Source organism: Podarcis filfolensis (genome assembly GCF_964270895.1).
Source record: "Podarcis filfolensis genome assembly, chromosome: 3".
Taxonomy (NCBI): Eukaryota; Metazoa; Chordata; class Lepidosauria; order Squamata; family Lacertidae; genus Podarcis; species Podarcis filfolensis.
Window position 1 is genome coordinate 116,830,603 of NC_139606.1, and position 16,953 is coordinate 116,847,555.

General features: G+C 50.6%; 1 protein-coding gene across 2 annotated transcripts; it reads right to left on the reverse strand.

Annotated features, from left to right (window-relative positions):
• Positions 1–882: 882 nt before the first annotated feature.
• On the reverse strand, positions 883–16,479 carry LOC310758762 (gallinacin-13-like). Of its 2 annotated transcripts, XM_083605696.1 has the most exons (4): positions 16,341–16,479; positions 12,017–12,165; positions 2,162–2,245; positions 883–963 (listed from the first exon to the last, which is right to left on the reverse strand). In XM_083605696.1, exons 1-3 carry the CDS (start codon positions 16,396–16,398, stop codon positions 2,204–2,206), a joined length of 249 nt encoding a protein of 82 aa, XP_083461822.1. In that variant the 5' UTR covers positions 16,399–16,479; the 3' UTR covers positions 883–963; positions 2,162–2,203. The 2 variants fall into 2 exon arrangements, with proteins under 2 accessions (XP_083461822.1, XP_083461821.1); XM_083605695.1 differs by lacking the exon at positions 883–963 and having other exon boundaries at positions 1,663–2,245.
• Positions 16,480–16,953: the final 474 nt, after the last annotated feature.

The window sequence follows — 16,953 nt, forward strand, 5'->3', positions numbered from 1 at the left end:
CAGCAGGAGGCCCCATTAGCTAAAGTGGTATCTCAGGTTAAGAACAGTGTCAGGTTAAGAACGGACCTCTAGAATGAATTAAGTTCTTAACCTGAGGTACCACTGTACAGTATAAAAAAAATTAAAATGTCCAACAAAATAGACTGGAAAGAGAAGTTGCTGAATTGTAACTTAAAGCCATGGAGAGACATTGGATTCTTATCTCATTATACATGATAAAGCTATTTTTGGCCATTGCATCCCTTGCTTTTTCCTGTAAGACCAATTGCAGTCGTTAACAGTCGTCAACAGGTTTACCACACCTATCAGCCAAAATCACCCATTCCCAACACCCTTCTGAGTAATACCCCTCCCCACCCTCTCACTATATATAAAGGTCTGGTGCATGCACATGGAAGCTCATACCAAGAACAAACTTAGTTTGGTCTCCAAGGTGCTACTGGCAATTTTTTTTATTTGGGGGGGATAAAGGAATATACTTCTCAAATTTGCCAATGGTGCCAAACTGGGAGGAGAATATACCTCAGAATATAGAATCAGAGTTCAAGAGGGCTTTGACAGATTGGAGTCCTGGGCCAAAACTATTAAACTACAAAAAATCAGTCTCACTACGGATAAACGAAAGGTTCTGCACTTAGGCAGGAATAATCAGACGCACAACTGGGCTTGCCAGTTGAAAAAGACCTAAGGGTCTTAGTGGACCACAAGCTTAACACAAGTCAACGGTGTGATGCAGCAGCAAAAGAAGCTGATGTGATTCTAGGCTGCATCAACATAGTGTCCTGATCAAGGGAAGTTGTGGTCCTGCTGCATTCTGAGTTGGTCAGGCCCCAGTTCTGGGCACCACAATTTAAGAAGGATGTTGACAAGCTGGAAGATGTTCAGAGGAGGTCAACCAAGATGATCCAGGGTCTGGAAACCAAGCCGTATGAGGAACAGTTGAGGGACTTGGGTATGTTTAGCCTGGAAAAGAGGAGACACAGAGGTGATAGGATGGCGAAGCTTGTTTTCCCCAGTCCTAGGGGAATCCTGGCAGCCATTTCTGCAGCTTGCAACCCTAATAATAATAATAATAATAATAATAATAATAATAATAATAATAATTTATTTATACCCCGCCCATCTGGCTGAGTTTCCCCAGCCACTCTGGGCGGCTTCCAATCAAGTGTTAAAAAACAATATACCGTTACATATTTAAAACTTCCCTGAACAGGGCTGCCTTAAGATGTCTTCTGAATGTCAGGTAGATGTTTATCTCTTTGACATCTGATGGGAGGACGTTCCACAGGGCGGGTGCCACCATCGAGAAGGCCCTCTGTCTGGTTCCCTGTAACCTCACATCTCGCAATGAGGGAACCGCCAGAAGGCCCTCGGCGCTGGATCTCAGTGTCCTGGCTGAACGATGGGGGTGGAGACCATTCAAGGAGCTCAGTGTGATACCCATGGTTCTTCCCCCCCATTCCCCTCCCATTTATTCTCACAACAACCCTGTGAGGTAGGCTATGCTGAGTGATGGTGACCATCTCAAGGTCCCCCCATGACCATGGTCCTATGGGGCTTTGACGTGCGGCATCTGCAGACTTAGCTTCCAGAAGTCATTTTAATTACCCACAGTGCCTTGGAGCAGCCACTGTAGTATCACTCCAGGTTCATCAACAGAAGTATATTGTCCAGATCAAGGGAAGTAAGAGGTTTTGCTCTGTTCCATCTTAGACCACACCTGGAATGCTGTGTCCATTTCGGGACACCACAATTTAAGATGTCGACAAGCTGGAACGTGTGCAGAGGAGGGCAACCAAGGTGATCAGTGGTCTGGAAACTAAGCCTTATGAGGAGCACTTGAAGGAGCTGGGTATGTTTATCCTGGAAAAGAGGAGACTCAGAGGAGGTATGAGAGCCATCTTCAAATATCTCTTTATATATTTACAGTGGTACTTCAGGTTACAGATGCTTCAGGTTACATACACTTCAGGTTACAGACTCCACTAACCCAGAAATAAGTACCTCGGGTTAAGAACTTTGCTTCAGGATGAGAACAGAAATTGTGTCTGGAGGGACTCTGGCGGTCGTTCTGTGGGGCTTCAGGGAAGAGACCTTCCCAGTCCTGTCATGCAAACCCTCTGCCTGCAGAGCCAAGACACTAAGGCAAAGCCCTTCTTACCTTCCCGAATGAAGAACACACCAAAGGAAAGGAAGGCAATTGTCACGGCTGGGGTCCATCTGAGATCTCCTGGTGGCTGGGAAGCTAAGTGAGAACGTTTGCAGTCAGACCATGAAAGCATAACAATTCTCCTTTTGCAGCTCTGTACAGTGGTACCTCGGATTACATACGCTTCAGGTTACATACGCTTCAGGTTACAGACTCCGCTAACCCAGAAATATTACCTCAGGTTAAGAACTTTGCTTCAGGATGAGAACACAAATTGTTCAGCGGCAGCACAGCGGCAGCAGAAGGCCCCATTAGCTAAAGCGGTGCTTCAGGTTAAGAACAGTTTCAGGTTAAGAACGGACCTCCAGAACGAATTAAGTTCTTAACCCGAGGTACCACTGTAGTCATTTTCCATCTGTAGGGAGTAGGAAGGAGTGTTGTCCCCCCCCCCCCCGCCCTTGTAGTTGTCCTGAGCCCTGTGTGGAGTGGGGGGCTGATAGGGTTGCCATATTTCAAAAAGTGAAAACCCGGACACAAAAGTTGTTGAGCTTTCTTTGCAAAATCTCAGAGGGCCTTCTTGGTGGTGGCGCCCGCCCTGTGGAACGCCCCCCCCACCAGATGTCAAGGAAATAAACAGCTATCTGACTTTCAAAAGACACCTGAAGGCAGCCCTGTTTAGGGAAGTTTTTAATGTTTGATGTTTTAGCGTGTTTTTAATATTCTGTTGGGAGTCACCCAGAGTGGCTGGGGAAACCCAGCCAGATGTGTGTTATTATTATTATTATTATTATTATTATTATTATTATTAAAAACCACAAAATCTACACTTCCGACAGTGGTTGCCAGACATCCGGATTTTCTAGGACTTTTAAACGATCTCAGCCCAGACATTGCTTCCAACTGCAGTATTCTGGCTATGTCTGGGATGTATGGCAACCGTAGGGACTGATAGGGCCAGGCAGAGAAGTAGAGTAGCCAACACATGACCTATCATTATTTCCATAGCAGGGTCTTTGTCTCCAGTATCCTGGAGTCAGGGTTCATCCACATCTCTGTTTTCCCTGTCGCTCCCCCACCCCAGCCGACAAACCTACAGTTTAGCCCTGAATTGGAACAATGGGCAAGCAGGTTTCTCATGGGTTGTCATTTGCTCTGATTGAGTGCGAAACCACTCACACTGTTATGTACTGAGTTGAATAGGATCCAAACTGCAGCAGTCTGATTGGTCCTAGAACAATAGGATCCAAAAGGCAGCAGTCTGATTGGTCCTAGAACAATAGGATTCAGAATGCAGCAGTCTGATTGGTCCTAGAACAATGCAGCAGTATGATTGGTTGGCAGGAACCACCCAATCATGCTCCAGATAGAAGTGAATCCACAACCTGATTGGCTTACAGTAGAATTCCGGAATTAGCCAATCATGTGCAGCCCATTGTGTAAATAATGTATATAAAGCAGATACTTTGAGGGGACTTTCATTTCATTCCTCCTCACCACTATGAGCTGAATAAAGAGCATGAAATCACTTGGCGACTCTGAGTATATTTCACTGGCGACGAAGGTGGGATCCCGCTGAGCTGACTGCCACACACAGCACCGCAGCACCGCCACCTGCTGCACCGCTGCCTCGCACCGTGTATCCATGCTTCAGCTCCGGGACACAAGGAACTCAGAATAGCAACCGACAGCAGCTTCTCGCCATTCAACCCAGCATCTGGAGACTGGGAAGCGTACGCCTCCCGTTTCACCTTCCTCCTAGAAGACAAAGGGGTCACCGATGAAGAAGACGCCAAGAAGAGGGCAATATTCTTCAGTGTCTGCGGAGAGGAGACGTTTGAAATCGCCCAGGCTCTCCTTGCGCCTGAAGATGTTGCTACTGTTCCATACAAAACAATAATGGAACAGCTGAAGGGGCACTTTTCGCCACAGCCCTCAGTGGTGGCTCGTCGAAATGCCTTCTACGCAAAGCGGCAAGCCCCTGGGGAAACCATAACTGGGTTTGTGACCTCTCTCCGCCAAGCCGCCCGGTTCTGCAACTTCTCAGAGCTGGAGAACATGCTTCGGGACCGCCTCGTCGGTGGCCTGAAGGATGAGAAGCTGCAACGACGCCTCTACGCTAAGAAGAACCTAACGTTCCAGGTCGCTCTGGAGGAGGCCCTGGCAACGGAAGCTGCTGAGAGGTCGACGCAAGAGGCACGGCCGAGCCAGCCGTCCCAACCGAGGGTCCACCACGAAGACTTCACCAACGACTCAGGATCCAACAGGGAGGAGGTGCACCGAGTACAGCAGCGCACTCAAGCAGCCCACATACCACAGCTGCCTCGACGAGAAGGAGGAAACTGCGCAAGCTGTGGAGAAAGTCACGATAGGAGGACCTGCCGTTTCCGCAACGCAGAGTGCAGGCAGTGCAGAAAATCGGGACACATCGCCCGGGTGTGTCGGGCTCGGCCCACCCGACGCCAGGCATCAGATGACCAATCCAAGAGCCCCAGGTCCCGGGGCTCAACGCACCAAGGCAACTCGACGGAGCTCACGGACTTCCAGGTATACCAGTTGCCCCACCCCAACGTAGAGAAAATTTATGTAGAGGTACAGATAGAGGGGGCCCCATGCCGCATGGAGCTTGACACGGGTTCAACTCTCTCCATAATCTCGGCAAGGACCTTAAGGAAACTGTGTCCTACTGGGGGTCCCAAACTCAGGCCGGCCCCATTCACCCTCCGGGACTTCCAGAAACGTAAGGTCCCCACAATGGGGGTGGGGACCTTCAGGGTGCAATAACGAGGGCGGACGCGGCAACTGGACTTGCTTGTGGTCAAGGGCCCCTACATTAGCTTACTGGGATTGGCATGGTTTGGACCACTGGGGCTAGCCGTCACCGGGGTGAACCACACCAGCTTACAAGTGGACGTGGACACCATATGCAAGGAATTTCCGGGGGTTTTCGATGGGAAATTGGGACAGTATACGGGTCCCCCCATTGCTCTACAGCTTGACCCCGCAGTACGACCGGTCAGGCTCAAGGCCCGCCGGGTCCCGTTCGCCCTGAAACCCCGTATAGACGAGGAATTGGACCGGCTCGTGGAGCAAGGAGTGCTGGAGCTGGTGCCTAATGCCCCCTGGGAAACCCCAATCGTCACACCTGTCAAGCCTAATGGTTCAGTCCGCATCTGCGCAGACTACAAATGTACCATAAACAAAGCCCTCACGGCCCATGCATACCCAGTACCAGTGGTCAGCCATGTCCTTGCCACCCTGGCTGGGTCGAAAATTTTTGGCAAGCTGGACTTGGCCCAAGCATATCAACAGCTGCCAGTAGATGAGGCCACAGCAGAGGCACAGACGATTGTGACGCACAGAGGAGCGTTCAGGGTAAAGCAGCTGCAATTCAGTGTCAGCGTGGCATCAGGCATATTCCAGAATCTAATGGACTCTCTCCTTAAAGGGATTCCTGGCGTCACCCCCTTCTTCGATGATGTGTTGATTGCCGGGCCCACACCAGAGGAGTTTGAGGACCGCCTCCGCACCGTTCTGCACCGTTTCCAGACGCCGGGTCTCAAGGTGAAGCGGGAAAAATGTCTACTAGGAGTGCCTCAGGTGGACTTTCTGGGATTTATGGTGGACGCAGAAGGGGTCCACCCGACTGGGGACAAGGTACGGGCCATTTGTGATGCCCCAGCGCCCAAGAACAAGACTGAACTTCAGGCCTTCTTGGGACTATTGAACTTTTACCATTCCTTCCTTCCCCACAAGGCGGCGGTAGCGGAGCCCCTACACAGACTCCTGGACAAGCGGGCCCCTTGGGTGTGGGGCCAGCGCCAGGAGGCCGCATTCCAGGCAGTCAAAGACTTGCTTGTCTCAAACTCGGTCTTGGCACACTTCGATGAGAGGCTGCCGGTGGTGCTAGCATGCGACGCCTCGCCCTATGGCATTGGCACTGTCCTGGGACACCAACTCCCGGATGGAAGAGAGGTACCGGTGGCATACTTTTCCCAGACACTCAACGCAACTGAGCGGAACTACTCGCAAATCGGCAAGGAGGGTCTGGCAATCGTGAAGGGAGTAAAAAAATTCCATGATTTCTTGTATGGGCGGCCCTTCACCGTGGTGACTGACCACAAGCCGTTGCTTGGCTTGTTTGCCCCCGAAAAGCAGACCCCCCAAGTGCTGTCTCCTCGCGTCCTCAGGTGGTCAATTTTCCTTGCCAGCTACCAGTATGCACTGATTCACCGCCCTGGGAAGGCGATGGGCCATGCAGACGCCCTCAGCAGGCTACCACTACCGGAAACAGGCCCCGACCCAGCACCTGCACAAGAGGTTATGAGCCTGGAGCTGCTTCCCGACCGCCCCATTCAGGCACAAGAAGTTGCACACCATTCCAAGAAAGATAGGGTCATCTCCCGGGTCCTGGACTGGGTGTGGAGGGGATGGCCCAGCAGCAACCCCGGGCCAGAATTCGCTGGCTACACAACCCGCAAACATGAACTGTCGGCCCACAAGTGGTGCCTGTTATGGGGAAGCAGGGTCGTTGTTCCCCAGCCCCTCCGCAAAAGGGTCCTCACAGCCCTACACGAGACACACCCAGGGGTAGTAAGAATGAAGGCCCTTGCCAGGAGTTACGTGTGGTGGCCGGGGATTGACGGAGAGATAGAGGCCTGGGTCAAACACTGCCAGGCCTGCCAAGAATCCCGCCCAGATCCCCCAAGGGCCCCAGTCCAGTCCTGGGAGTCCGCCCGAGCACCATGGTCACGCCTACATGTGGACTTCGCTGGCCCCTTTCAGGGGAAAACATTCTTCATAGTGGTGGACTCCTACACCAAATGACTGGAAGTCGCACTGGTACCGTCCACTTCTACATCCGCAGCCATCCGGGTACTACGCAGGCTGTTTGCAACCCACGGGCTCCCTGACACTCTCGTCTCAGACAACGGGACTGCATTTACGTCAGGAGAATTCCAAACCTTCACAGCGCAGAACGCCATCCGCCACATCCGTTCGGCGCCATTCCACCCTGCCACCAATGGCCAAGCAGAACGCATGGTGCGGACCACCAAGGACACCCTTCGTCGCATGACGCAAGGGGATTGGGAGTACCGCCTTGCCACATTCCTTCTAGCACAGCACAGCACCCCCAGCTCAACGACTGGCCGGAGCCCCACTGAACTACTAATGGGTCGGCGCCTTGCAATCAGATTGGACCGCCTTCACCCCGATAGAGCTCAGGATGAGGTAGTGGTGGGGGAAGGCAGGAACCCCCGGACCTTCGAGGCCCATGACCCAGTGTATGCAAAGAATTTTGGGGCAGGCCCTGCATGGGTACCCGCCACAGTCACCAGGGTCACTGGCCCCGTGTCGTACGAGGTGCTAACAGATGGGGGGCAATGCTGGCGCCGCCACTGCGACCAGATACGGCGACGATTCCCGGGAGAAAACCAGGAGGAGGAGGACAGGTCAGAGGAGTCCCAGGGGAACAGTGGGGCAGTGAGGCCCATAGAGCAGCAGGGGCCAGCAGGAGAGGCAGAATCAGTAAACACAGAGAGGACCCGTGAGGCCGGAAGGACACCGGAACCAGAACCACGACTGAGCGAGCCGGTTGCGCCAGACCAAACAGCCCCATCACAGCCAGCATCCTTGGAACACGAGCCAGAACCTGAACCCCGGACCAGGGAACACCCCAGGCCACAACGCACACGTAGGCCGCCGGCGTACCTTGAGGACTATGAATGTGATCTCCCGGGCAGGACTGGAACTTAGAGGGGAGGGGTGTTATGTACTGAGTTGAATAGGATCCAAACTGCAGCAGTCTGATTGGTCCTAGAACAATAGGATCCAAAAGGCAGCAGTCTGATTGGTCCTAGAACAATAGGATTCAGAATGCAGCAGTCTGATTGGTCCTAGAACAATGCAGCAGTATGATTGGTTGGCAGGAACCACCCAATCATGCTCCAGATAGAAGTGAATCCACAACCTGATTGGCTTACAGTAGAATTCCGGAATTAGCCAATCATGTGCAGCCCATTGTGTAAATAATGTATATAAAGCAGATACTTTGAGGGGACTTTCATTTCATTCCTCCTCACCACTATGAGCTGAATAAAGAGCATGAAATCACTTGGCGACTCTGAGTATATTTCACACACCCATGCCTAAAAAGCATAAAGTGTAAAGGTAAAGGGACCCCTGACCATTAGGTCTAGTCGTGACCGACTCTGGGGTTGCAGAGCTCATCTCGCTTTATTGGCCAAGGGAGCCGACGTACAGCTTCCGGGTCATGTGGCCAGCATGACTAAGCCACTTCTGGCGAACCAGAGCAGCGCACGGAAACGTTGTTTACCTTCCCGCCGGAGCGGTACCTATTTATATACTTGCACTTTGACGTGCTTTTGAACTGCTAGGTTGGCAGGAGCAGGGACCGAGCAACGGGAGCTCACCCTGTCATGGGGATTCAAACCACCGACCTTCTGATCGGCAAGTCCTACGTTCTGTGGTTTAACCCACAGCGTCACCCAGCCATTTGCTTTCTTAGCACTGCACAAGCAAAGGTGTGGATGAGCGCCCAGTCAGCATAAAAGGAGAGCCTTTTAGCCACTGTATGCTCCAGGGCGAAGGTCGGTGGCGCTGTGGGTTAAACCACAGAGCCTAGGACTTGCCGATCAGAAGGTATGCGGTTCGAATCCCTGCAACAGGGTGAGCTCCCATTGCTCGGTCCCTGCTCCTGCCAACCTAGCAGTTCGAAAGCACGTCAAGTGCAAGTAGATAAATAGGTACCACTCCAGCGTGAAGATAAACGGTGTTTCCGTGTGCTGCTCTGGTTCGCCAGAAGCGGCTTAGTCATGCTGGCCACATGACCTGGAAGCTGTACGCCAGCTCCCTCGGCCAATAAAGCGAGATGAGCGCCGCAACCCCAGAGTCAGCCACGACTGGACCTAATGGTCAGGGGTCCCTTTACCTTTAAGGTAGTCTCTATGGGAGTATATTGCATTTAATTATGGGGTATCAGAGTTTCTAGGGGGTTAACCAGGCTGGGATAGCAGGCTTGTTGGTTTTTGAACGTCTGATGTAGATTTTTTCAATTTTGTTGTTCTGTATGGGACAATGACAATAAAGATTATCATATCGTATCGTATAGTCGTAGAAGGCAGTATAATCTTAGAAGGGTTGTGGATGTGAGTGGGGCATGGCTGTGATTATCATGAATAGAGATGTTTGCCTGGCCCCCTCCAAGTGACCAGTGGAGGGCCTGAACCTCCAAGTAGGAAGAAGAAGAAGAAGGATAAGAAGAAGAAGAAGAAGAAGAAGTGCATGTAGCATTCAAGCTTAAGCTGGATGCAAATTATAGCATAGACTCTCAGTGAGGGGAGTCTGCACTCTTCTGCTCCCCTTTCCCAATGAACTTCCGTCTCCAGGGCCTGCCCAGTGACATCAGCTGGGGTCTCCCCCATGGCACCATACCCTCCAACATTTCTCTGATGAAAATAGGGACATCCTATTCAATTATTATTATTTATGTTTGATGTTTTATCATATTTTTAATGTTAATGTTTAAATCATAAGATAATAATAATAATATTTATGATTTATACCGTGCCCATCTGGCTGGGCTTCCCCAGCCACTCTAGGCAGCTTCCAAAAAATATTAAAATACAGTAATGCATCAAACATTAAAAGCTTCCCTAAACAGGGCTGCCTTCACATGTCTTCTAAAAGTCTGGTAGTTGTTTTTCTCTTTGACATCTGGCGGGAGGGCATTCCACAGGGTGGGTGCCACTATCAAGAAGGCCCTGTGCCTGGTTCCCAGTAACCTCACTTCTTGCAGGGAGGGAACCGCCAGAAGGCCCTCGGTGCTGGAGCTCAGTGTCCAGGTAGAACAATGGGGGTGGAGACGCTCCTTCAGATATACTGGACCGAGGCCATTATTATTAGTTATTATTTATTTATTAGTAATTAGTAATTAATATTAATATACCCTGCCCAGCTGACTGGGTTGCCCCAGGCACTCTGGGAGGCTTCCAACATATGTAAAACATAATAAAACATTAAATAGTAAAAAACCCCACAAAAAACTTCCCTACACAGGGCTGCCTTCAGATGTCTTCTAAAGGTTAATAATAATAATAATAATAATAATAAATTTTATTTATATCCCGCCCTCCCCAGCCGAAGCCGGGCTCAGGGCGGCTAACAACAATCAAATAATCAAACAATCAAATAAACCAACATTCTAAAAATATTTCATTATAAAAATTAATTAAAATCAAGTTAATGGCAACCATTAAGCAAAACTCTGTGCAGGTTGCCAGAGGAGGGAGTCAGGCTGCGCCCTGACCAAAGGCCTGGTGGAACAACTCTGTCTTGCAGGCCCTGCGGAAAGATGTCAGGTCCCGCAGGGCCCTAGTCTCTTGTGACAGAGCGTTCCACCAGATTGGAGCCGCAGCCGAGAAGGCCCTGGCTCTAGTTGAGGCCAGCCTAACCTCTCTGAGGCCTGGGACCTTCAGGGTGTTGTTATTTGCAGACCGTAGGTTTCTTTGTGGGGCATACCAGGAGAGGCGGTCCCGTAGGTACGAGGGTCCTAGGCCGTATAGGGCTTTAAAGGTTAAAACCAGCACCTTAAACCTGATCCTGTACTCCACTGGGAGCCAGTGCAGCTGATATAGCACCGGATGAATGTGGTCTCGCAGCGAAGACCCCATAAGGAGTCTCGCCGCGGCATTCTGCACCCGCTGGAGTTTCTGGGTCAGTCTCAAGGGCAGCCCCACGTAGAGCGAGTTACAATAATCCAGTCTGGAGGTGACCGTCGCATGGATCACAGTGGCTAGGTCAGGGCGAGAGAGATAAGGGGCCAACTGCTTAGCTTGGCGGAGATGAAAAAATGCCGCCTTTGTTATAGCTGTAATCTGCGCCTCCATAGAGAGGGAGGTATCGAAGATTACACCCAAACTCTTAACGGACGGTGCTGGCACTAACTGCACCCCCGCAAGAGATGGGAGTTGCCCCCTCAATCCCATATCGTCCCGTCCCAGCCAGAGGACCTCTGTCTTCGAAGGATTTAACTTCAACCGGCTCCCACGTAACCATCCAGCCACAGCTTCCAAGCATCTGATCAGTGTGTCTGGGGCCGAGTCAGGATGGCCATCCATCAACAGATAGAGTTGGGTGTCATCAGCATACTGATGGCAGCCCAGCCCAAAACTCCGAACAAGCTGGGCGAGGGGGCGCATAAAGATGTTAAAAAGCATCGGGGAAAGAATCGCACCCTGAGGCACTCCACACACCAAGGAGTGGCGCGATGACAATTCCCCCCCAAGCGCCACCCTCTGTCCCCGACCAGAGAGAAACGAGCACAGCCATTGGAGGACTGTGCCCTGGATCCCCACGTCGGCAAGGCGGTGGTCTAGGAGTTCGTGATCGACCATGTCGAAGGCTGCTGACAGGTCTAGAAGAATCAGCAGCCCTGACCCGCCTCAATCCAGCTGCCTGCGGAGATCATCTGTTAGGGCGACCAGAGCCGTCTCGGTCCCATGACCAGCGTGGAAGCCGGTTGTATAATTCCTTATCTCCTTGGCTCAGGAGTCGCATAACTTCATACCCTCCAACATTTATCAAAAATAGGGACGTCAGAAGGAAAAGCGGGACATTCCGGGATCAAGTCAGAAACCGGGATGGACTCTGTTAAGTCTGGATCTGTCCCTGGAAAATAGGGACACTTGGAGGGGCTGTGACACTATCAGGGGGCCACCCCTAGGTCAACAGCTTTGGGCCTTAAATCTCAGGATCTGGGATGCTCCTCACCTGGCAACCCTACAAAGAGACCCTGCAGTTCTGAATTTGCCACAACCCTGCTGGTGTCACTGCTACAGGCTCCCTTACCAGCTCCTCAGGTCGGCAACACCTCTGCTTCCCGTTGGCGCAGGTCCCAAGGTCTAATTCTGGGATGGCCCAGGTGGTCTCGTTGCATTTGCTCCTGCAGTAGCCGTCCCGGAGGATGCAGGTCTGCGTATCTGTTTGCCTTCTCCGTCCTGGACCAGGAAAAACAGTTCTGGGCATCAGCTTCGGGTCATAGCTGTCAACTTACAGATTTGAAAATAAGGGACCAGCAGCCTCGAAAATAAGGGATCAGCAGCCAAAATAAGGGATTTTGGCTTAGCTTATACAGAAATCCGGCAATGATGGAGCCATGCTGCTTTTACTGCGACTGACTGTGTTTTGCAGGGGGTTGGACTAGGTGATCCTAAGGGTCTACAACTCCGACCAAAGCAGAGTGGCAGACAAAACTGATGAACGACGTCGAGATGGCAAAGCTTACAGGCAGAATTAGAAACCAGGAAGAGGACCTCTTTAATAAAGAATGGGGAAAGTTTATAATTTATTTGAAAAGCTATTGTAAAGAGTTACATACATTGGTAGGATTGACAGAAAACTTGTAGTAAAAATTTGAACTATGGATGGACAAATGATTTATAAAAATGGAGTTATGAAAGGAATGCAGAGGGGGAAATCACTACATTAAGATGCTGCACTGGTTGGACGGTATGCTAAGCAGCACGTAAGGGCTGCTGCCATCCTCCTGGCGCGAGGAGTTCCATCAGCTCTTCCCCGCCCGAGAGAGAGGCAGGGAGGGAGAGAGACTCTCGCCCACACCGCCCACGAGCCCGGCATGAGGCGGTTGCGGCGCCGCGACGGCCGCTGAAGTGCCCCCCTTCTGCGTCCCTCCCCATCCCCTCCTCTTCCTCCTTCCTCAGGCCACCTCCTCCACCGCCGCTTCCGCCTCCGGCTTCCCCTGGCAGCGCGGCAGAAGTCTCGCAAGAGAGGGGCTGTCTGCCTGCCCACCGCCACCCGTCTCCTCACGACGTGTCCCTGAGGGGGAAAAGGGAGAGACAGAGATGCGGCAGCTCGTGCGCACGCTCTCTTTCACTCTCTCGCGGCGGAGGACCCCAAGCCGCTGCTTCCCTCCCGAGCTGGACGAGCATGAAACCCAGGAAATTTAAGGGACATCATCAATCCGGGACAGCAGCGGGAAACGGCGCTGGGATAAGGGAGTTTCCCGCCAAATAAGGGACGGTTGACAGCTATGCTTCGGGTGTCCTGTGCGTGTGTTTGCTAAGAGAAGAAGGGGAGTGGCCATTGCTACTGGGCACACCCCTGGCCTAGCCTAGGGTGCGCATTTGTGCCCTCTGATTCAGGACAGATAAAAGAACTTCACACGGTGCCATTAAACTATGGAACTCACTCCCACAGGAGGCAGTGATGCTCACCAACTTGGATGGCTTTAAAAGAGAACCAGACAATTCATGGAGGAGGAAGAAGAGGTTATCAATGACTGGGTGCCTCTGTTCTGCCTCCACAACCGCAATGCTTCTGAATACCAGTTGCTGGAGACCAGTTGCAGAGAAGGGAGAGGGCTCTTATGCTTGGATCCTGTTTGCTAGTTTCCCACAAGCATCAGATTGGCCACTGTGAGAACAAGACGATGGACTAGATGTGCCATTGGCCTGATGCAGTTGAAGGCTCTTCTTAAAATCTTAAGGACTGGGCCACAGTGAGGGCACCCCATGCGCCAGAGTGGTGCGTGCTCTAGTTATCTCCCGCTTGGACTACTGCAATGCGCTGTATATGCATTTGAAGGTGACCCGGAAACTACAACTAATCCAGAATGCGGCAGCTAGACTGGTGACTGGGAGCGGCCACCGAGACCACATAACACCGGTCTTGAAAGACCTACACTGGCTCCCAGGACGTTTCCGAGCACAATTCAAAGTGTTGGTGTTAAGCTTGAAAGCCCTAAACAGCCTTGGCCCAGTAGACCTGAAGGAGCATCTCCACCCCCATCGTTCTGCCCGGACGCTGAGGTCCAGCGGCGAGGGCCTTCTGGCGGTTCTCTCATTGCGAGAAGCAAAGCTACAGGGAACCAGGCAGAGGGCCTTCTCGGTAGTGGCGCCCGCCCTGTGGAACGCCCTCCCATCAGATGTCAAAGCGATAAACAACTACCTGACATTTAGAAGACATCTGAAGGCAGCTCTTTCAGGGAAGTTTTTAATGTGTGACATTTTAATGTGTTTTTAATCTTTGTTGGAAGCCGCCCAGAGTGGCTGGGGTACAAATAAATTATTATTATTATTATTGCAATACAGTCATACTTGGCTCCTGAACAAATTGGCTCCTGAACGATTGAAACTCAGAAGTGAGTGTTCCTGTTTTCGAACAATATTTTGGAAGCTGAACGTCCGATGGGGCTTCCGTGGCTTCCGATTGGCTTCCTGCCACCAATCAGAAGCCACGCTTTGGTTTCCAAACATTTTGGAAGTCGAATGGACTTCCGGAACGGATTCCGTTTGACTTCCAAGGTACGACTGTACACGGTTCAGATGGAACTGGGGAAGGTGTAACTGCGAATACTTGGATCCCTGATTGGCTCTGCCCTTGTTTTTCTCCTCTGGGCTACAGTGCCAGGGAGCTTGCCCTCCATGAGCAGGGCTCCCATTTTAAGCTGGCAGAGTGGGGTACACAGAGCGGGCGGGTTCCTTCCCAGTCCCAGCCAACCTAGTGGAGAATGTAAGGTGAATATAAGAGGAACCCTGATAGGTCAGACCAAAGGTCCACCTAGCTCAGTCCTTGGTTCCTCCAAGATGTCTCTTGGAAGTCCACAAGACTTGAGCACCAGAGCACTCTCCCTACTTTCCCAGCAGTACACTGACATTCAGAGGTACACTGCGTCTCACAGTGGAAGCAGAACATAGCCATTGACAGTCTTACCCTCCATGGATTTCCCCCATCGTTCTGCCCGGACACTGAGGTCCAGCGCCGAGGCCCTTCTGATGGTTCCCTCGCTGTGAGAAGCCAAGTTCCAAGGAACCAGGCAGAGGGCCTTTTTGGTATTGGCACCCGCCCTGTGGAACACCCATCAGATGTCAAAGAGAAAAACAACTACCAGATCTTTAGAAGACATCTGAAGGCAGCCCTGTTTAGGGAAGCTTTTAATGTTTAATAGATTATTGTATTTTAATATTCCGTTGGAAGCCGCCCAGGGTGGCTGGGGTATAAATAATAAATTATTATTATTATTATTATTATTATTATTATTATTATTATTATTATTATCCTCTTTTATAGTCATCTGAGTTGGTTGCCATCCCTGCCTTCCGCAGGATTGAGTTTCATAGTTTAACTGTGCGCTCTGAGCATCCATGCGTTCTGATCTTTACAACTTTGGTGTGGGTAAACATTTATCTTGTTCTGTGAATAGGCATACTCTGCTTCCATTGCACTTTTTAACTTATTTCCTCCTGCTAATCTTTACCAAAACTGCCATATTTAGCACTCACTTTGCTTTATAATCTACTTTTGAATTGGCAAATTCAAAAATATGTTTTATCCACAAAGATATGTAAACCCAAAAGCACTGTTCAGTTGAATATTTATTCATTTAATTTCCTTTACAAATCGCTTCTCATAAAGCTTCCCAAACTGATTTCACAATAAAAACATATGCATATACACACTGGCTTATCTACACCTCCCCTTGTTCTGCTGCTTCCATCATCCTCCTGGAAAAAACCCTGCTCTTTAGTGCTCAATCGGAGCTAACAGGAATTTGGGTTCCCCCCAGATTGCCATTTGTTCTGATGTATCACTAAAGAGCAGGTTTTCCCTTGGAAGGGTTTTACAATTTTTTATGTGCTGTAAGCCACCCAGAGTGACTGGGGAAACCCAACCAGATGGGTGGGGTATAAATAAAATCATCATCATCATCATCATCATCACTCTCTGCGTGAAGAAGTCCCTCCTTTTGTCTGACCTGAATATTTGCACATTCAGTTTCTCTGGATATCTAGTAGTTTGAAAAAGAGAGGAAAATATCTCCCTTTCACTTAGGGTACATCCACACTTCTGCATGTCCCGTGGCTAGAAAACCCGGGTCTGAGAACTTTTCTGCGTGTCCTGCACTTTTCTAGGCATGCGTCCGAGTGGTTTTGCCACTGCTACACTGTTTCCCCCCTGGAAATACTGCTCTTTAGTGCTAAATTGGAGCAATCCATGGACAACCCGATTGTCCTTTGGTGCTAAACTTCATGTTTTCCCAGGGGAAAGAGGTGGGAGGAAATGGAGTTGTGCATAAGCCCTTAGAAGACAAACCAAGGCTATAAGAGGAACCCCCCCAACACATACACACACATACACAAAATGCTTTTCTTACCTGCCTGAGCAATGGAGAGAAAAAGGAAGAGAGGGAAAAGAACTACAGAATGCCCCATGGGTGCGAGTTGATAGGATGTGAGAGGCCTGGCAGCACCCAAGAAGGAAAGTGAACGACAAAAGAGATGTGCCTGAGAAACTGCAGGGTGTGTGTGTGAAGGAACACAGAGTCTCCGGCCTCCCAACTCTTCCTCCTCCATGCTCGAGTGTCGCTCCACCCCAGTGCACCAGCTCGGAGAACGATGGGCGCCCTGATTGATGTGTAAGGCTTTTGTAGCATTGCTCAAATTCAGGGCAGCCAACCTCTGACGTTAAACATACTGGAGACAGTGATCAGAAGTGGGGCAGGCATAGGCAGGACAGAGCCTGGAGGGTGAGAGTGAAGCTACACCCTTGTGCAAAATAATTGAAACAAAGCTTGTTTTCTGTCTTACTCATAATCCTGTACTCAAAACAAACATGAAAAGTCGGTTGATCATTATGGTGTCGGAAGCCTGCAGCCAACAGAAGGAGTGATGCGCTCGCCACAATATATTGAGGTTCTACAAAAGAGAGTTAGTCCAGAGCTGGAAAAGAGGTATCCTGGTGGTACTGGGATATTGCAGCAGGATCTA